The sequence below is a fragment of the Labrus mixtus genome, chromosome 1 (genome assembly GCF_963584025.1).
Source record: "Labrus mixtus chromosome 1, fLabMix1.1, whole genome shotgun sequence".
NCBI lineage: Eukaryota > Metazoa > Chordata > Actinopteri > Labriformes > Labridae > Labrus > Labrus mixtus.
This window is the reverse complement of record NC_083612.1, coordinates 29462364-29484980: the sequence shown is the minus strand read 5'-3', so window position 1 is coordinate 29484980 and position 22617 is coordinate 29462364. Positions and strand designations below refer to the sequence as shown.

At 43.5% G+C, this 22617-nt stretch overlaps 1 protein-coding gene across 2 annotated transcripts in view; it reads left to right on the top strand.

The window, feature by feature from the left end:
- gse1b (Gse1 coiled-coil protein b) overlaps positions 1 to 22617 on the top strand; it is a 177678-nt gene that overhangs the window by 35729 nt on the left and 119332 nt on the right. For both annotated transcript variants that reach the window (XM_061041339.1, XM_061041334.1), the window contains exon 2: positions 15633 to 15771. In XM_061041339.1, coding sequence (XP_060897322.1) covers positions 15633 to 15771 — 139 coding nt within the window. The remainder of the gene's footprint in view (positions 1 to 15632; positions 15772 to 22617) is intronic.

Below are 22617 nucleotides of genomic sequence, written 5' to 3'. Positions count from 1 at the left end.
CCCCTATGCCTTCCTGCCCCCCAGGAAATATATCACAGATCATTTTTAAGGCTCCGACTGTGTCCCAGGATAAACCCTAGGCTGTTCTTGTTAGCTGTCTATTACTCTACAGTACCAAACTCTTTTCCTCCCCCTTTTTTGACAGTGCATCTCTGTCTAATTCTCAACACACAAATTCTCTCTCACACACACACAAATAGAATGTGCAGAGTTCCTTCCACTGCTTAACGAGACAAAGAGCCATTGATTTAGCAGGGAGAACGAGGAGTTAGGAGTGATCGATCTTGCTAAGCCTGTGTACAAACTCTCACAAGAATTGGAAGAGAGGAATTGTTCGGATGATGGTGAAAATGAGATAAGAAGAGATGCAGAGAGAAAGAGGGTAGGCATGTTGGGAGGTGTGATCCAGAGATACAGTTTCCTAATGTTGTCACAGAGGCTTCACTGAGTCTTCACTGTATTAATGTGGCCTGTAAGAACATCACACAGCCCAACAGCTCCAGCTGGGGATCACTATCAGGAGGGCTGCAATGCAGAGTGAGTCAGATGGGTGGGGGTTGGAGGGATTGTGATGGAGGTAGTGTAGTAATTTCATGGAGTCTTGTGGCGTTTTTGTGTTTGTGTGTGTGTGGTGGGGCATTTTTTTGGTCAGGCTGAGCTCTGCCTCTTGGAGCCTGCATGCAACACAGTCGTGTGCTTGTTTGTCTTGCATGGGTGCATTTGTTTGGGTGCTGACTCCCCTACAAACCACACAGCAGTTTTGAGGAAAAAGCCTGCAGCCACTAGTCTGGACTATTGATTGAAGTTTTTGTTGAGACACCCTGAGTGAAGCACAAATGGTTTTGATTCTAGTGCAGACCTAAAATGAATGCCTTTAGCCGTTTTCAGTTTGGTCCTATGTGAATAGATTAAATAGTAGGCTTGTTTTTTTCACCATGGGCTGTTGTTTAAATTGTAAAATGACTGCTTTACTGCAGCACCTTTCTTGTCTGTTAAGAGCATTCGACAATTGATTCCACATTCAGTCATTGGGATACAGGCATCCATTGATGGTCACAGGCTGCCCTGAAAGGGGCCATCTTACCAATCGCGACCAAATGTAAGCAGAGAAGTGGTTTCTGACATGGGGATTGGACCACCTTCAGAGGGCGACAGATATGTGGGACTTTGTGAGATTACTTTTTTTAAATGTTGCTTTTATTTGGACCAATTGACGCATACAAACTTTCAAGGCTCCCGAACCAGACACATGCTTTTTTTTTTAGGGGGTCACAATGGAAGAGTATGGGAATCAGTACCTTAGACTATAGAGAATTGTGTCTGAACTTGGGAGAAAATATTTATAGAAAGTTGTGTATGACTGATTCAGGGACATCACAATCCATTTTCCTGAATTTCTTTCTTTCAGACTCTCCCTCTATGTATCTGCTGTCATTCTCAGAGCTGCCTGTCATCCAGTGACAGTGAGAGTGCAAGTCATTGGTGAACAGAGCCTGTAGAGGAAGCAGCTTTTTATGAGCAGACATAAAAACACATGAAGCTGGCACCGTTTAAACAGACATCACACTTCACAAGACTCCAGAGGAACAGAAAGAAAAGAGGGTTAGGGGTGTTGGGGGTGGAGGCAGAAGGTTGACTAATACAGTCAAATAGTAACAAAGCAGCTCACCCTTTCCAGTTTCTGTTCTTTTTCTCCTTTTCACCAGAAAATTTGCTTGTTGTTTATACTACAAGTATAGTGCTCAGATCTGAGGAGATGTTGTGATGTGAGGAGTTTCTCTGAGTCATCCACCCTGGCTCTTTCACCCCACCGTCAAGTATATCTGTCGACAAACTCAGAAAAGAGCACAGGGACATATGGTTCAAGGCCAGATGATTGCAGCAGTGTCAGAGAAGCGTGTTATCTCCTTATTGTGGCTTGGCTCTGCACTCCAGAAGCAGTTTGGAGTCTGTGATTAGCTGCAGCATGCTACACCTCCATGGAGCAGAAGCTGGCAGGCGCTGAGGCCCATGGAGACAGAGTTCTGCCCAGGCCAGGACTTGCAGACTGGCCGGGGGTTTGGAAGCCAGCCCCTTCTCACCACGGGTGACATCCACAGTTACTGGTGCACAGCTGGGCCCGAGGATCATTGGAGCTGTAACCAATGTGTGCTTGTCTGTTTGTAATGATCTGCATTCTGTCTATGAGACTGACAAAATATCTGCGTGGATAAAATAGATTGGGAGATTAGATTAGACCCGTCTTTTTGTTGGCTAATATTTGTTGCATTTAATCAAACATCCAGTTTAATCCAAAGAGTGAGAGTGTTGTGATGACAGGATTATGAACCAGTTATCAAAGGTATGCTAATGTCTAATCAATTAGCAGCATAATTAGCTAATTAACCACCATCTTTCCCACAGACTGAGGCTCCAGTTGTTGTGGTTGCTGCCAGAGTTGGTAATTTGTTAAGACTAAAGAACCCTTTCATACAATTTATGTTAATAAGAAAAAACAACAGCTGATATTCCATTTGTGGTGAGATAAAGAGGGATGGGTGCTTTTTAGTGCTTACGTATAAAAGCTAGTTTGACTCACCGTAAGTGTAAAACCAGCACAGATTCCTTAGTTAATACAATAAACTCCAAGCAAGCCATACAATTTGTCCAATATCCATTATACTAACTCTGAAAGCACCAAAATCCAAAACTGAGAAGTGACTATGCCCTTAATTATGCATAACTTTGAGCCTTAATACCCTTTAAATAGGTCATTTTTTGTTTTAAAAATCTCCTAACAGATCTCTTGATTTTAGAAATTAGATACAGAGAAGTAATTTGTTTGCACATCAATAGAGCCTATTGATACAGATTTACAGACATTTCTTCTGGAGTCGGCCTCATGTGGTTACTCAATAGTTTTAAATTATTTTTTTTATTTTTTTTAAAGATCTTTTTTTTTTTTTTTAGCTATTTTTGTCTTTATTGGATAGGATAGGTGAAAAGAGACAGGAAACATTGGGATGAGAGAATGGGGGATGACATGCAGCAAAGAGGTCCGACTCAAACCCACAGCCTCTGCACATGGGGTGTGCGCGACATACAGTAACTACTAGGCCATCCAGCACCCCAATGTTTACTTTTCAACACCTCTTTCACTTTATTTTCTATGGCCTGATATTAACCAGCTATTTTTTAAAACCTATTTCAATAAATGGTTTCAAATGGGTTATCTCTTTATCAGATAAGGTGCAAAAAAACAACTTGTATCCCATACCTTAAAGGTACTCAAAAATAAATGTTTTAGTTGAATGTATTTACAGCTTATCAGATCTTGGAGCTCTATTTGCGCCAACATGGATGCACAAATGCATACGTGCTGTCTAAATTTTTACAGACTTATGATTAGATCCTCCGTCTCACACAATTTACTCAAGACCATGCAACACATCCATTGACGGACTGCAAACAAACTTTCATTACATTTTTGTAATTGACTGACAAATAGTAAAAGTACTTTTGTTTATGTGTTTTAGAAACTGTTTAGCCTACTGGTTGTTATCATCACACTTGACAGCTTGACATGATGATGAGTGTTTAAGCATTAAACATGCATGAAACATGCATGCGCGCACACAGACACAACCCTAAATCTTTCGCAGCTGTTAAATTTAACACATACAAACACACACACACACACACACACACACTAATGATAAATCCATCATGGACCCTATGTCCCATTCTGCCAGATGCTCACTGCACTGCTACTATGTCTGCCTTGTTGCTAGGATACATACACACTCAGGGAGCAGCTCACCCCTTGTCATACACATTCTGTTGTGTCCATACGTTGCCCAGGTGTCACTATGTGTACATACACACACACACACACACACACACACACACACACACACACACACACACGCACACACACACATTGAACTTCTTGTGTCCCCGTTAATACTACACTAAATCAAGAGAGGAAATGCTCCACCAGTGATACCAACAGGATCAAAATGTTTTTTCTCCACCTGGGGAGTATTTTTCTTCTTAGTTTAAAATTAATTTATAATACAAGGGCTACAGTGTGGTGTCACATAGAGTTAATTATAATTTTAATTGAATTGAAAGTTTGGAAGTGATTAGCCTGTCCCTCTAGCCTGCTGTTAAATCCCTGGACAAAGGGGGGCAGAATGGAGAGCATATTCTGAGAGCAAATGTACCATTAGAGGGCGCTATCTGTCTATTTACCTCTCTGCGATAATAGTAGCATCTCTTCCTCTTTATCAGTGTGGATACCTCGGCAGTAGCTCCCTTATTCTATCTAGCTTTTTACCTCTCTGCTTGGCTTCCCCTCTGTTGTTTTTTATGTATTTTTTAAGCCTGCCTCTCTGAGTGCTCATCCCTCCACCTCCTCGTCTCCTCCCTGCCTCCCTTATGGTTCCATCCCTGCCTTTTCCTTTCATCCTTACCTGCCTCCTGCCTCCTTCCTCCCTTCTCACTTCTCTACCTACCTCTCCTTTACTCCTTTGCATCACTGCCAAATCTTGCCCTCTTAGCTTTTTTCACATCTTTCACTCTTTCTCTCTCTCTCTCTCTCTCTCTGTCTCTATCCCTCTCTCTCTATCCTCCCTCCTTCCTTGCATTCCCGCAGCAACAGCAGATGAGATTCCCTTTTCACAGAGCCCTCCTCTCCTGCCTCCCTTCATCTCTTCCTCTCTTCCTCCCTTCTCTGGCTCCCTCCCTCTCTCTCTGCATGCATTCATCGCTCTTGCCCCTCAGGGCTTTGTTCTGCCTTAATCAGGAGCTTAAGTGTTGCATTCTCACCCAGACAATGCCTGCCATTCAGTCTGGGCCTGTGTAAATAGGTGTGCCCTGTAAGTGTGCCAGCGGGCATGCCATGCCAGCCTCGCTGCGGTGGTGGTGATCAGCCATAGCCCCCAGCTACCAGGAGGCACTGCTACACGGACTCACACACACAAACAAACACACAAACCAGCAGCAGCAGGAGGTGCTAGAGCAGGAACTTACTGAAGCCTGCCTTTGAAGTGCTGCCATACAAAATCATGGACGGCCAAAGTAACACACACGCAACACAGGCTCACATATGCACATGGCACAAACACTCGTCTTCAAATGGTGTACTGGAAAGAGGGATTCTTTTCATCATTAATCATTTGCCTCCTGTTCTTAAATGGCCACTTCTCAATTCCTCACTTTTTTTTTATTTGCAGTCTTGACTTATTTGCATTTCTTAGTCTACAATAGCCGCAGCATGCGTTCTTCTCGGAACATAGCAGAAATGTGACTGGAGGGTTATGTGTGTTGCGGCTGCAGGACACCAGCAGCTGGTTTCTCAGCCACCTGGCATGCTCTTTCTAGGAGGAACTGCAGGCCTCCACCCAGCTGGATGATGCTTGTTGTCAGACTAGTGTGTCAGAAGCAGGCAAGCCAGCTTCCTCACAGCATCCAACCATCTGTCTGAATCTGCTATGGCACTGTACCTGCAGAAAGAGAGAGGTTGACAAACAAACTCCATTACGAAAAGAGAAAAACCTGCAAGAAAAGGCCAGATTGCAAACTGTATGTGCAGGTTAAGCCTTCAAAGAAGCTCAGTAATGCACATCCACCTAGCCTTTCACTGGATAATTGTATCAACTTTGAGCATACAAACAGGAGGAAGGATAGAAAAGATGAAAGAAAAAGGGATGTACATAGAAATGTACACTAGGCAGACAGCTAGTGACATGATAAGAAAAAAGTGAGCGCACACTCGCCCATGCTATCTATCCTCCTCAGATGGCCATTTGGGCTTGTTAATCTATCGCCTGGTAACAAAGACAGCCTATCAACGACAGCCACGCCCCTCTGCACATGCTCATAGAGGGGGGCTCATTTGGATCTTTGAAGGGAAAACACGCACACCACACCAAAATACATGCACACGCACTCACACACACACACACACACACACACACACACACACACACACACAAATCCTGGCCTGTCATTGCTCTCCATTGTTTGGCTGCGGTTGCTTTCTCCTGGTGTGACTGCCAGCAGATGGCTAGCACTGAGCTGTCAGAGTCAGCCTGGGGCCCACACACAGACACACACACACACACACACACACACACTCACACACACACACACACACACACACACACACACACACATAACAAAATGAGAGAAGCACTCACTCATCCATAGAGTGTCTTATTGCACACCAAACATATGCACTCTGTCCACTGAATGATGCACGCATCGGCTCTATAACACTCTATGTGTGTTATGGTATGTATACTCTGTGTTTCACTCTTTGTTTTTCCATGCACACACACACACACACACACACACTCTACAACACACAGGCTCCGATAGACTCTGCAGCGGTTTAGCTACAGGTGTCCCTCATGACCCCTCTCACTGTAATGACTGTGTAATCTCATAAAAGAGCCGCCTCAATGCATTAGCATGTGTAAAGGCCATTGTGTTTTGGGTTTTGTGTGTGCCTGTGCATAAGTAACTGTTTGAGTCCTGCTTTTGCTTCCACCACTTGCATGCTTGTGTGTGTGTGGGTGTGTGTGTGTGTGTGTGTGTGTGTGTGTGTGTGTGTGTGTTTAAAGGCAATGTGTAGCTGGAGAAGCAGGTGTCAGACCTAATGGAGTGTGTCACTGCAGTGTAAAAGCAGCTGCTGCGGCCCCGGGGTCATCCGGGTCAACCAGAGGTGAAGGGTCAGGGTTGGGGTGAGGAGTCGGCAGTAGCTACATGACATTCCTCCACTTGCTAATCATAGCGCTGATGAATGGCTACAAAGTGGCAGCTGGTAGACAGGAGGTGTGTGTGTGTGTGTGTGTGTGTGTGTGTGTGTGTGTGTGTGTGTGTGTGTGTGATCGTGAGTGTGTGTGGGGTGGTGTCAGAGGGATATGGAGGAGAGAAGACAGAGGAGGAGAAGAACAAGGGAGGAGGGGGCTATACATTGCAACTAATCTCACACACACATTCAGTCAGGCAGGCAGAGAGAGTGAGTATTGACTGAGCAGTCCTGTGATCCTGAAGGAGCTGTATATCAGAGAAGACAAGCACAACAACACAGGCTTTTGTCAACGTCTGAAACTCCACACATATGCACAAAAGCTCCACGCACACCCAAAGGGGCACATGCATGCATCGTCATCCTCTATCTCTCTCTAACACACACACACAAACACACATTTGTTGTGTCTGCAGAAAACTAGGACTAATGACAGGCTTTGTGTTGTGTGTGCTCACTCAGCTGCCCCCTGGACCCACTTTACCCACCCAGCAGAAAAGAGCCCTTTGTGCCTCTCTCTCTCTCTTTCTCTGCATCTCTCTATCTTATTCGCGCTGTCTCCCCACTTTCTTCACCCTCTGGAGAATAGAGTTGTTTTGCTGTGCTCTGCTTTACACACTATATTACCTGCTGTATATATTTTCCTGGGGCCTGACAACAGATATATGAGTGCAGCAGTGTTTTTGGCTGACACCAGCCTTTCACATTTACTGGCAAATGGAGCAATAAAGTCAATACATAAAAAATGACATTTTGATGCAAACATAGTTAATATTGAAGATGTTGGTATTTGCACTGCACCTTTGATATCAAATCATAAATCATGGTGAATACAATGACATTAGACTTAATTTTACAACCTCTGCTTACCTTAGTTTGGCAGAAATGTACATATTAGCACAAAGGATAGAAAACAGTGATTTATTGAGGAATGGTTGAGATATGTATTACAGTTTGTAATGTCTTCACTATGCTTTTTTAGTCTTTGAGTGTGTTTATGATTAGTGTACATGGACAGATGCACTGCACATGAATAGCAATAAGCAACATTTTTAGTTATTTATTGAACAGGACTAACAGGCGCCTGTCTCTGTCTGTTGCAGGATAGTTTCATAAAGTACAAATCAGACGCTACAGTACAGTATGGTGTGATGCAATCCAAATTTGTCCTGGACACTGCTTAATCTCCTCTTGACAGATAATTTGTCAGTATTAGCCGTTCGATTCCCGCTTTAAACATTTTTTTTATTGAGTTCGTTTTTGAGAATCTAATGTATACCTTGTTTCATTACAATGTTTGTAAGTCTTCTGTTATCATGTGTAAAATACTCATCATGGACATGAACTGAGTATCTCAGTGGTGCACTGGTTTAGCTTCTTGTTGCAGTGGTCGCAGGTTCAACTCTCTGCCTTGACACTATTTGGTGTCACCATCCTTCCTTTCTCTCCACAGCTTCCAAAAAAGCTAACAAGAAAATGATTATCTCAATGATAATCCTAGTGGGAAAATAAATATAAAGACACTGGCAGTTTTGCCAAACTCTAATATTTGAAAAAAAAAAAAAAGGTTTCTGCAACAGTAATAATGAATGAACAGTCATTTACACCATTCCTACTGTGCTGACAAGTCAAAATAGGTGGTGTCTGTGTAAGAGGCTGATAGGAGTCTGTTTACATCCGTCACATTAAGGTGTGTGTTCATGTCAGTATAATATGGCGTTTCACTCAAACACACACACACGCTGCTGTTCTCTTCATCTATCCCTTTCTTTGATTTTAACAGCCTTTCAGTCTCCATCAGTCCGTTAATCTTCCTGTCCACTTATCCCTCCTCCTGATTTATATCCCTCTGCCTCATATCTAAATGCCATCGAGCAGAGCCGAGAGCAGCAGAGATTTCTGTTCATAATGTCACAGTGCTGCCCAGAGGAGTGTTTTATATTGACCCAAGTATCTTTCAGCAAACTTACTTCTCCATGTTTACATATAGCCAGAAGCAGCACGCACCACATGCATGCTGTTACTTTCAGAAACAGTAGAGTCCTGCCTTTTAGTATTCCTGTCTAACTAAATAAAAAATGAATGGATTTACATACTAATTGTACGTTGATTATGATCAAGGGCTGAAGGCAATAACACATAATTAATAGGTTGACCAACAGTGATATTTACCATTGCATTTACCTCTACATCTCATAATATCAATGTGTAATGTGCAATTCTAGTCTTTGTGACCCCTTAACCTTCTTCACACACAGACACAAACAACTTGATTCTGGACTCCAGACATCCTCATGTCCTAGTTAAACTGGAAGGCAAACGATGTGTATGCTTATGTGTGTGTTTGGGAATAGTTAGTGATGCACTGAAAGCAGCCGGTCAAACGGTCAACTTGTTTTTGCTCTGACAGCAGGGCCAAGCAGGAAGGAGCCAATCGATAACACTTACCCTCTTCCTGTTAGAGTTCCCAACAGAATTGGGAGAAAGATGCAGCCCTGCAGTCGTCACCAGCTTTGTGTGTGTGCGTGTGTGTGTGTGTGTGTGTGTGTGTGTGTGTGTGTGTGTGTGTGTGTGTGTGTGTGTGTGTGTGTGTGTGTGTGTGTGTGTGTGTGTGTGTGTGTGTGTGTGTGTGTGTGTGTGTGTGTGTGTGCACACTGTTTGCATTCAGCATTGTGTCTGAAGCTGGATTATGATTAAGACCATTCATACATTTGGAGTGTTCGCCCAAGGACAAACTGTAGTTTCATGGCAGAGATTTTTTCTTCAAAATGTATTGACGTTTAGCTGAGAGTTTCAGACTAAACTGCATGTTTAAACAGAGTTTCTGTTCATGTGACCCTTAAATATGACTTTAATACAACACCATGTAATTCTTAAAATAAACTTTAGCCACAGCAGCTTATATCTGCATGTCTGCTTTTTCATCTAAAGTCCTACTATAAATCTGACTCCCACCCAGTTCCTGCTCTGTGAATTATCAGGCAGGTTTCATCACCAGGACACCACTGGTAATGGAAGAATGGGGTGATATTGAGACATGGCCTATACTTCCAGTATCCAGGACTGCTAGGGAGAAAATATAATGTACTGCTGATTCAGGCTAAATATTATTACTATTTATAATGTTTGCTTAGGTATTCCTTTGGGCAAGACTCTATCTAAATCTGACTCGCTACAAGGTCATACTCTGCATCAATTCCAGTGTGGCAGGTATGCTATAAAGGTATTTTATTTTGAACCATGACAGAGGGTTAACTCCGTTGTCTTTGCAGGTATTTTAGCTTTTGGGATTGCGGGCAGAGGAAAATGTATGGTGATGATTTTAGATAATAGTTTGTGTTGCTGTAGGGTTAGTATTTTAGCTGTGAGTGTAAATTGTCGACTCAAAGAAATGCAACTATTGATCATTACTTTTTTTCATCTATTTTTATTTAATCTCTCATATATCCTGTATCTGTTTCTGTTTATTCATGTTCTTCCCCTTTAATGTCTGTTTTGTTTGTTAGTAATTCAGTCTCTTAGTTTTATCACAGTGTCTTTATGCTTGTTTTAATTTGCCTGATTTGTTTATTCTCCTGTTCTTTTTTTCTTAACCACTTTGCACCTCGCCACTGTGGAAAGTGCTATTAAAATAGAGTTTATTATTGTCATGATTTTAAGATTTTACTAGCCATGCAGGCATCTTAAATTCACTTTCTCAAGTCCTTTACAAGTATTGAAAAGTCAGCTGGCTAAAGATGGCTGATGGCAAAGCATTCATGCATGTGCACCTCTGTGTGTTATTCCTTATGTGTCCTGTCTCCTTGTGTCTATCCGGCTGCCCTCAGAACATCCTTAAGTACGAGGTTTACTTCCGTCCTTCTGCCCTTGAGTGACCTCATCCTGACCTGTGTTTGAGCCCTGGGCCTCATCATGGTTAATGTATAGGCTTACGTGTGTGTACATATGTGTGTATTTGTGTGTGTGTGGCCTGTACAGGGTGGTGGGGTGTAATCTGAGCCCGGGGCCAAGACAGGACTGCAGCAAAGTCCATCCAGGCAGAAAAAGCAAGACATCAGCCGCAGGGTGGAGAGAGGAAGATGGAGAAAGAAGGATGAAGAGAGAGAGAGAGAGAGAGAAAGAGAGAGCAGCTGAGAGAGTAAGAGGAAAGGTTGGAGAGAGAGAGGGAGAGAAAGTAATGGACAAATAGTAGTAAGGCTCTTTTTAACTCGGCCTCAGAGAGATGTCAGTCTGTGTCAGTTCGCTCCACTTACTGGCCTGTAGCAGGAGAAACAGATCTCTCCCTCCCTCTCTCTAACACTTTCTTGCTTTCTCTCCCTCTCTCTCCCCTCCCACACCATCTCTATCTACTTTGTGCTCTCATATCTTTTGGTGATAGCTTTTCTGCCTCAGTTGAGAGAAGCAGAAACACTCCACAGCTCAGGGGAAAACAGCAAGACTAAGTAAAAGACCAAGCAGTGAACCAGTCTTCTCTAAAAAGGCAGGCGATGTATAGTGCAGGTCTCCTACTGATCACACTTTGGGTGAGTGAGACCGAGGCTGCTTGTAATGCTGTGGAGTCAGGCCCTGAAGGCAGGCCATGCTGCGGGCTCTGCTGCAGCCTCTGTGTTTTGAGGAGGGCAGCACACAACTCTTCAAACACAGAGGGGATCAAATCTTCAAATCCCCTGGAAATGTCAACCACGTCTGAGGAAATGTCAGAAGAGCTGAGAACACACGCAAACACGTCGGCCAAAGCATGTGCACGCGCACACACACACACTCAAGCGAACACGTACTCTACATCATGGTAAGAAAGGCAACGTGATATAGGGCAGTCACATCCTGTGGGTGAATAGGCCTCGTCTCGTTTGCTCTCCTACATCCCTGGAGATGCACTTTTTTTTGCGCCTATGGGGGACTTTATTCCCAATGAGGCTGAACATGTGTTCTTTGGCATTTTTGCATGAATAATCTCCCTCTTTGCAGCTTTGTCATGTAAGATGATGTAACAAAGTAATGTTAAACTGGTTATGCCTGTGAAGTGAAGAAAGAAAAACAGCTGGAATTGGCACCTGAGGGAAACACAAGATAACTAAACTAGATAACTGAGCCTTGACGGTCTTTCATAGCACAGTTTAAGTTGACTCTGCAGCCTTTTTTTTTTTTTAGATAAGTCTTTCAAGGACCAATTCATCATTTTCTGCAATGATTAGGTCTTTTTTTTAATTGCATTTATTGTTCCTGTAAAATGGATAATAATAAACAATTAATCTAAGATCAAGACTCCTCAGGTGCAGATCCTTGGTCGCGTCAGGCGATCTCATCTGCAGCCGATGACATCATCCTGTGTTCTTATTGATCCATGCGCACCCCCGCTGACTAACATATCGACATCCTCAAGTGTATTTCCTGTCTAGACTGTCAGCAGTGTTTACGGATGGCCCTGCCCCCAAGTGACTCTGCGCACAAACACACACTCACATCTGTGCCCACCTCCTCTTCATATCGACGTTTCCTCTTTGACTCTGTCCTCCTCCTTAATGAATCCAGTAGGTGTCGAAGTGCAGATGTTATGCTGGGCTGAACTATCGACTGGCATGGCCGTGATGAAAGAGATTGTCCCTGAAGAGGTTTGGTTAGGTCACAGTGAATGGTGTGGGAAAATGATAGAGAGTTATTGTAAGATGCAGTTATGTGTTTCAGGGAGATGTGCATGTGCAGCACCCGATCAATGCTTGTGTGTCACATTTAGGAAGTGGTATTGAATCCAGTAGGTTGCTTGTGTGCAAGACGGTGTCAACACTAGTGACAGTTGAGATGTGGGCCATGCAAATGACTGGTGAGGTTGTCTTGACTGATCAAACCCTATTTTCTTACCCACTCGTACGATCACCTTGTGCAGGCCGGCAGGCTCTCCTGACTCTCTGTTTATCTGCAGCTTCACATCAAGATCTGTACTCAGCTACTAATGCCTTGTGATCCTTTGAGGGCATAGTGTGCCATGCTCTCTCCTTGTCCTGCTACATCATCCATTACTAACATCCTCTTTAGCGATTAGAGGAGATAATGCTGAACTCTGGAATTAACCTCAATTAGTCCTACCTCTGTAGATCCTCCTCATTTCACCTCCTGACTCCTGTGCAGCATCTTATTAGTCCTGCCCTGTTTCTGCTGTATTCAGAGGACGTATATATATCCACATATAAACTCACTGTTCTCTACATCTGAAAAAAACAAAGATTATAATTAGTTTTGTTTGCACACATTTCCAACAACAGCATATTTGATGCAAGAGTGAGTTAATCAAAGATCGTGAGCTAACTAAGGTGCAAACTCCAAGCTCAGGTAACACCGTTCTCTTAATGGCCATTAACTCATTGCCATAAAAGTATATAAATGAGTATATAGATTAAGTATTTCCCTACGTTAAGTATGACTGACTTTGGAGAGCCCCATGAGGTGGAATGTTTCATCAACCTTTGTTGGATGCTTAAAAAATGTGTTCCTGTCTTTCATATTTACTTTAGAAGGGACTGATGATCCCCTGACATTACAGGTAGGACCACCTTTAGGGTCTTTTTGGCTTTTTGGTATAAACCTAAATTGCAAAACTAATGACAAAACCATGTTTCAGTTTCTGAATACTTAAAAGCAAATGTCAGAAAACATGCTGACCTTATGGTGAACTGTAATTTGCAAAAACAAGTGTGAACATTGTCATGGTTAGAGTTGTATTGCACTGGTGTTAGCATTTAGCTCAAAGCGTTGCTGTGTCTTAACATAACCATCACAGAGCTGCTAGGACTGCTCTACACTTGGTCTCGCTAAGCTAACAACTCAGCAAACTGCACCAATGTGATGTGAAACACGACAAATTGTGAGTAAATGTGACTCATATATGGGAATAAATGAGTCTTTTGAGAGGAATTGTGGTGACATCTAAATGTGTAGCATCAAATCTTGGCAACCCTGCTTGTTCTTTAAGGCCAGTGTGTTTCATATTAGTCACCACCATCTGTTTTCTTTGGCTGTGAGAAGCATCAGTATCTCAGTGATTTAGTACTGAAGACTCACGGCCCTGACCTGTTGGAGCAGGCTCTACACTTACTTTCCTCTCTACAGCCTTGTTTTCTCTTTTATGAATTAATACAGAGTAACAGGAATTGATAAACAATCTTCTCTGATGTGCACTTTACACAAAACAAAACCAGAGTTAAAGGGGAATGAATGAAGACAGCAAAGAGGCTGATAGAGAAAGCGAGAAATGGAATAGTTTAGGAGACCTTTCGGCATGTTTGTTGTGTATGTTTTCTGGAGAAAAGGTAATCCCAAGCTCAGACATGACTGTTTACCTGCTCACACCTGACGTGTTGGGGACTGAGACAGGGGAGGCACACCCGATGCATCTGATGATGGGGATAAGATAAGCAGGGAAACTCAACAGTGAATAGTGAATATACACTGGTTAAACACACACACACACACACACTTTCAAGAGAATCCCGATACTTCAGTGGCATAGGCATTATGGAGAGTGCGTGGGAGAGGTGGATCGTTAGCTAGCACAAAGGGTGAGTTTATTGTTAAGTGAGGTCTGTTTAAAATGCTTTTTAACTGCTTTTCAACTGCAGCAGCTGTCTGTGGCTTGAAGAGAGGGCAGGTGGGCAGGTCTGAAGGAGGCAGTTAAAAGAAACTTCCTACCTAAATAAAAGAAAGTCCCCTGGCCAGCAGGTGGATTTACATAAAGGCCAACAGCCAAAACACTTGTAGGTTTTTGTGTCATAGCTACTGTTGCGGTTTGCCCACTCAGTCTGTTACGGTAGGAGGAAGTATTGATGCAAGTTGATGCTAAAAACACCTGCGTGTGTGAGTGTAAGCACACACAAACTTGAAAGAGAAAAAAAGGCACTAACGACTCCCTCCCCCCAGCTCCTCATGAGAAGTCATTAGCAATGTGTCTGTGTGTTTTATTTTTAGCAGTGTGTGTCTACGAGGGGCCTCAACAGTCTTCAGGGCCCCTTCCTCTGCTCTGTCGCTCTGTGTCTCTGTCTCAAGCTGAGAGCTATGTATATTTCATAAGCCCAGGGTGCCTTTTTGTCTTAAGATGTGCTGCACCTCCCCTGCCTGTCTCTCTGCTGCTCGTCAATGGAGGGAGCCATCACAGGCTCTTTTAAACTCTCCTCCTCTCCTCTTTTTTTTCTCTCCTTCTCTGTCCTAGCTGACAGCCACCCTCTGCCTCTCCCTTTGCTTTCATGGTCAGCTTGTCTCTCTCCTAAAGGCTCGTCCCTCTTCCCTCTTTCCGCTGTTGTGGGGAGCAGAGCAGAGCAGAGCACATCCAAACAGACTCGGGCTGTCAGAAAAGACTCTTTCTCTCTCTCTCGCTGTCTCTCTCCATCTTTGATTCTGTCTCTCTGCCTTTCTGCTTTGTGGCTCTGTCACGTCTGGGAAAGGACACTTTTTCACCCAGTGCTCAATCCTCTTTAGTTGTTGTCTTTTTATAGATGAAATTTGTGACAGCAGCTAAAAATGGTTACAGTAGCCGTCGGGCTACATCAGCAGCTAATTGCTATATTTACAACAACCCATGTCTCTTTATGGTTTAGATGTGATTATAATAGCAATATTTCCTTTGTAGCCCCCAAAATATTGATTCAATAACATATTCAAGGAGTTGTGTGGGCAGGTTCTGAACCTGGAGCTTGACTTGTGGATAAATGGTGTTAAGGACTTTTATTTCATCTCTCAGTTATTCAGCTGTTGTTATTCAAGCCACCTCTGTAGTTTTATCAGCACCAACGTGCAGAAAGTCTTCCTTTCTCTCTTTAAATGTTATTGATGTCTTTTTCTTTCACAGGTGTGTACAGTGATTGAGATTGCACCCAGTAAAGAAGCGGACTGTGGGCCTTCACAAACTCCTGCAGGTGACCACACTCCTTCTCACCCAGTGACCTTGGAGCCAGAGAAAGCTGACCGAGCTGAACGCCCTCCTTCCAGTGAGTACACCACATGCTGGACTAAAATCTTGTTTTCTTTAAGTCTTGAATTTGTCATTTTTTTCTCTCCTCCACTCTGTCTACATAGTTTGTTTAACCTTCTTTTCAGTAGGGTCTGTTAATAAAAGTCATGCTTTTAGGATGTGACTTCAGAATTTTACTAGCACTTTCCACAAACATGAACTTTAACCTGTAATGAAACGCTCATTCTGTAATTCTCCAATTACTCACAGCATAATATTATGCAGAATGTTTCTCACCTGATTATACAAGTAAGAATCCGCCATTCTCACGGAAAATATCATTCTTTACTTAACTGGTATCTTATCATTGCTTTCTGACCCTGTTGTGTGAAAACACAGGACGTAGCCAGACCCCTGCAGTGAATGAAATGAGGTCTGAGGCGGCTCTTACACACAAATCAGAGGGTGAAAAACATTTCACTTGACTTGACTTGTTTTACACCCCTTCTATTCTAACTCTTCAACCATCAGTATATTGTATCTGTAGAAAGCAACAAGAGCTGTCATCGTTGAACAAAATCTAGATTAACTCTTTTGTTTTCCATCTTTGAGCGTCACAAAAGTCAACCCTTACATTTTGCTGCTGCTGCTGTGGGAGATTAGAAGATATTTCGATGATTTCCCTGCAGTTTGTTTTGCAAATGTTTAAATGATCTTGTCCCTTCACCTGATTTGAATGCATTGTTTGATGGCAACTGGTTTTAATTAACAATGCAAACCAGGAAACCCAACCTGTCCACTAAGAGTATACACAAAGACACTGACATTTGTATAGATTTGCACTCTATTGCACATACATACACACCATTTCTCACTAGTTGTAGCTAGTCTCAGTGACCTTCATTGCTGATTAATTGGAGCGATGGATTATGGGGTTTGCAGTAATTTTAGACCATCTTGTTCATCTTGTTTATGTACTCTTAGGGTGGTAAATCAAACTGTCTGGATGATAGTTTATGAACGAAAGGTGTAGTTGTAAAAATGAGACTGAAAAAAAAGTTGGAAGACGTCATCATGAAGAAGCCAGACAAAAAAAAGTGACGTGCGTGTGTAAGTGTGCGAGAATGCCCCGAGGGAGCCCATCACTACAGTGAATTTCGGAGCTCGGTGCGTTTATGTGGAAAGTGCTGCTGTCTCCTCATATCAGTGTAGCTGGACTGCATTTTGCACTTTGTATTTATTCCCTCTCTCTTTCTCTCATCCTTTTTTTTTTACACAAACGTTTAAGCAGGAGTTTTGTCAAACTAATTGTGTTGATTTCCAACATTCTTCATTTGACTTTCTCTCCTCCTGCTCTATATTTCTGTCTCTCTCTTGCCGATCCCTCCTGCTCAGGCCTCTTTCTCACTTTTCTCCGAGGCTATTCCTGTTTAGCCGAGAGGGCCCCCCTGTCGTTTATAGAAACTCATCTCTTGCTCTCTTTTACTGAACCCACACACACACACACACACACACACACACACACACACACACACACACACACACACACACACACACACACACACAAACAAGCTCAACCACAACACTCTCACAGACACTTGGTTAAACAGTCATGACGAAAGAGGACACCACACATCTCTGACACACACAGACAGAATGTTACTCCCAATGGTCTGGTGTGGCTTGAGAACAGGGTTTCCATGAGTTATTTAAGGGCTCTCCATCATGCATGTTGGTCGGCAGCTCACACTGACATGACACGGCCCATTTCCTCCACTCAGGCTAGGAACGTGACACAAGACACGCTTGCGGTCTTCACACAGGACAGAGCAGAGAGGTGCATGATCAGTCATGATCTTAAGACTGCTGGGTTTAAATCATTAAAGCGGGCTCCTGTGCATCAGCCACAGAGAGAAATACTCCCGCTGTCAGCTGTCTGTCTGTTCTCTGCAGGGTTTTTCTTGTGCATGTGTGAATATTGAAAGGCTTAATGGTCACAGCTCTAATTAAGGTTTGTATTGACCAGTGGTGCACAGAAAGAGGAGAGATGTGATCTTTCACAAAATGATGTTGGAAGTGGCACTGTCAGTATGTGAGAGAGAAAGGAGAATATATTGTCAATGGGAGGCAAAACAGATTTAATAAAGGAAATGTTTTACAAAATGCAATTGAAAGTGTTTTAAGAAACACAAAGAAATTACAACGAAAAGCACAAGATATGCAAAGATGAGTACTAAAGACGTCCATACACAAACCACAATCAAAACAAACAGAAAATGTATGTCCAATAGCTAACAGTGAAGTAGCTATAAGTTAACTCAACCAAGGAAAATAGAATCAAACTTATATTTTCGATCATTGATTGAATACTGCATTTTCAGTTGAGGTTTTTTTTTTCTGGCGAGAGAGCAGCTCCGTATACACCATTACACAAAGACAGTAAAACTAATGCATGGTACATACTGTATATTTAAAACATTTAAAATCACAGAAAAAAATATGAAATAATCAACCAAAGGCACAGGAAAACAACAGACTTCTGTGTGATATGAGAGTGTGTTGGGTAAAATGAAAGTCTTAAAAAGGAATGCATCAAAAATATTTTGAAAACGAGGGAAGAGCTCCCCTTTTTACATGCATTTGTCCAAACATATTGAGGTCAACGGAGCCCCTATCAGACAGGAAACAGGCTACAGTGGAGAGGTTGTGACATATGGGGCTGAACACATTGTGCTTCAGGCCTGTCGACCTGTGAACTGAACACTTCACATATATCATCAGTCACTAGGGTTCAAAACAACAAGGTCACTATACATCACTATGGGGGGTGAGGGAACAAGATGAAGCTCCCTGCTGTACTTTCTGCAGAGATATCTCGTAGAGGTGTTAGCAAAGATTGTTAATATTTATGTGGAAATTAAATCCATTTTGTTCTCATATGTATTGCATCTATCTATCCTGGTTTTTTTGCCTTTCTAAATGTTTATTCTGTTGTTTTCTACTCTCTCACACATGTTCTTTCCTCATACTGAAAAAACATGTTTTGAGATATGTAAATATTTTGTGTTCATGTGTGTGTTTTGCACTTGCAAATGCTGATGATATGATTGTGGTGAGATAAGCTGCGAGTGCGTTGTGATTGCGATGGCACAGCTGGACTTGGCAGACTTGGCAGTCTTGAGCACTTGGCTGCAGGCCAGTTCAATACAATTACAATTAGCCACCGAGGGAGCATGAAGAGCCATTGAAGATGGGCTGTAGGTGCTGGTGGGGACACAGAGGGGGGTGATTCACAGTATCTGGCAACCCACATTTGTTCAGGAGAAGGATCAATGTCGGAGCTGTTGCTTCAGCGGCTGTGGTAAACATTTCTCATTACAAGTATAGCATGGAGACACAGCAGCCTGCATTAACATATAGCATGTTACAAAGCACAAACACTACACACACATTAAATGAGGAACGGCCTGTCCATGAGGGGCTGTTGGCAACTGCCTTTACTTGGCAACATGTTCTCCCTCTGAACTCATCAAAGATGGCAGCTTGGTCTCTGGCCCAAAGCCTAAATATCACAATAAAGGTACCACTCCTCAGTTTGGCAAGGGCAGAGCTCCACAGTGAAGTTAGCAACAATACGTTTGCAATTTCTAGTTGAAGTAAAGCAATCAATTGGGTGATAATGATTAGTGTGCACTGTGCACCCCATGTACAAAGGCATAGACCTCCAAGCAGGTAGCCTGGGTTTTGAATCCGACCTGTGGCCTTGTTAGAATCCAATTCTCTATTAAAGGCCCGAGTTTGTTTGACCCTTCTATCACCTCTGACTTACACCCCAAGCAGAAATATTCTGTTCTTCATACTGTCACCTGACTTCAATGCACCATCTAAACAATAAGCTTAAGATAGTTTTCAAAACGGACTTATAGGCAGGGGGTTGTCCAGACTTTTTTTACAGCGATGGCCCAACTGGGGCGCTGACTTAATGGCCTTAAAAAATTGTGGGGAAACTCCTTCACCCTTACTTGCAAAAAGATGTTAATTGGCAACGTTTTGGTTAGAAAAGCCAAGGGGCGCTGGTGGCGCAGTGGTTAGCGCATGTGACCCATGCATGGCGGCTATAGTCCTCCAAGCAGGTGGTCGAGGTTCAAATCCAACCTGTGGCTCCTTTCCCGCATGCCATTCCCCACTGTCTCTTTCATTGATTTCTAACTCTGTACCACTGTCCTGTCCCTCCACTAAAGGCACAAAAACATTTTTTAAAAAGAAAGAAAAAAAGCCAAAATAGTCTGTTTAACCCAAGTCACACATCTAACAGGGCAAATAGGAAATCACAGTTTAGGATTTTGGGGTGTCACCTATGGTAGCCAATCAGATTTCAACGGGGCCTATGTGACCTGTCTGGAAACGCCCCTGCTTATAGGGATCACTGACCATGCTGCTATATTTTAAGACTTGGGAGTGGGAACAAGCTGTCCCTATATCTCTTGTCCAGAGGAGAGCAGCAGCTGGAGGGATAAGAGTCACTGAGGGATGACAGGAGCAGTGTGCTGGGATGTAGGAAGGGGACGGTAGGAAAAAGACGGAGAGAGGAGGATGGACACTGAATGGGGAGATGACAGTGGGTGTGCTTGGAGAGAGAGATCAGAGGGTGTCAGAGGAGACGAGAAGAGGAATGCCACTGCTTGCCCCCCCCACCTCCTCGACTCCCTCTCCCTCTCCCTCTCTTTTCTTTCTCGTCTTTTGTTCCCCTCTGAAGGGATAGCAGGAGGGTGGGCTAACTCGGAATGACAGTGACAAGCTTGCCACTGCTCCCATGAAGCACAGCAGATGGAAGTGTGTGTGTGTGTTTGTGTGATTAAAATGCCACAGGAGACGAGGGAATACCGAGTCTCTTGGCAGTGCCACGCTTGGCAGAAAGCCACCTCAATGCCCTCCTTTTCCAGACCAGAAGAGCGGGCGTTGAGGTGTGTTTGTGTTTGTGTGTGTGTGTGTGTGTGTGTGTGTGTGTGTGTGTGTGTGTGTGTGTGTGTGTGTGTGTCTGTGTGCGTGTGCGTGTGCGTGCGTGTGCGTGTGCGTGTGCGTGTGCGTGTGTGTGTGTGTGTGTGTGTGTGTGTGTGTGCTTATTAAGGATTGGGAAGCAGTCTCAACGAACAAATATTAATTCACAATGCCCCCATTGTCTCTCCCATTATATCTTTTCTTCAGGGTGCAACATGCTGCAGAGCCTTTATGGCTGTTTTTTCATCCGTCTATTTGAGTGATTCACTAATGTAATGATCACAGGACTTTTGAGAAAACAGAGCTCTGTTCTGCAGTATGGCGCCAGTCCTGGCGGGCATGGGGGGAATTAGTCAGGAGACAGTGGGTTTGGCACTCGTCCACGGTTATTAGCCACTCACAGGGTGGGCACGGGGTTATGCCCCAGCTCAATCACTCACTGTGTTTGCATGTGTGTGCCTAATGTGTTTGTTTCTGTGTGTGTGTTTGTGCGTGTCTAGCATTTGAGTCAGGATTCTCCTCTGATCACACTGACCTCATTGTGCAGTCACTTCTGGTTGATTTGTACCCTTTCCAACACATTCCTCTGCCTCCGAAAAGGCTGAGAAACAGCCGTTTACCCCCTCTCTCCCCCTGACTCTGCCTCTCTCTCTCCCTCTCTCTCTCTCTCTCGCTTCCCTCCGGATGGGTTTGATTTAGTGACTGTGGTTTTCCATCCGGAGCCTGGGAGCCAGAAAGAGTCGACTTAGGGAGAGACCTATGGATTCACGGCCAGTAGAGCACGTCATTACTTGGCCATAGCTCATCAGCAGATACATCAGCAGGCTGGAGCGCTAATAGATGCGAGCTGTCGCCGATCAGGAAGTAATAAAGCTGTCTTCATTTCAGCCCCTTAATTATTTCCTGCTCACGGATTGCACGAGTAGCACTAAATGATGAAAGCAAAAATCATCTGATAGTTTGTGATACTTTTTGCCTGCATCATTTAGAATGTGTAAAATATCCCAAGCTTTTGAAATATACTGTATGTGGAATGTAAAGTAATGCAATGGTGAAGTGAATTACTCTTCTGTGTTCAGGAGGAGCTATATTTAGGCCTTAGTGAGGTCACCATGATGTGAGGTTAAACTCAGTGTAGAGCAGGGAGGTCAGGTTACAGACATGTTACAGCAGTAGCCCCGAAGAAGACGAGTACTTATGGAGACACCCGAACACTATGACCTTTGACCTCACTTTCACCAGGAAACAGGTATTCAAGCATGATTAAGCCTGACTGGCGGCACACTGCGCTCAGCAGCTGGCTATGGCTAGTGTGTGTTTGTATCTGACTCTTCTTTTATTAACAATACACGGAAAATAAGAAATGCTGCATAACAACAAACTACAGCCTACAACCGCAGAGGCAGAGTACAGTTCCCCTAAAAAAAAACTAAGCTTTCGTTCATTATTTCTTTACCTTTGATTTTCCTGTTTGCTTTGATCTTTCTCTCTTCTCTCCCATCCTTCTCTCCTCATTTTTCAACCTCATGCCTCTGACCTCATCACCCCTTCTTCTCCTCTTTCCCTACTTTCTTTCCTCTTTCCCATCCCTCTCTCCTTCCCTCCCTCCAAACTGTCCTCCACTGTCAGGCGGCTCGGCTGAGGCTAAGTGCTTTTTGCTGTCTCGCTGCAGGTGGGACTGTAATAAAGCTTGTCAGTGGGAGGTATGGGTCGCACTGTCACATGCTCTTTGCCTCCCCTCTTTTAACTCCCTCCTCCATTCCCCTCCAACCACCAGCAGCAGCATTTGCGTCCAAGATCCTCTACTTTTATTTGCCCTCTCTCATTTGTCTGCCTTTTCTTCCCCATTTCGTCTTGCTCTTACCCGAAACTGTGCTCCTTGACT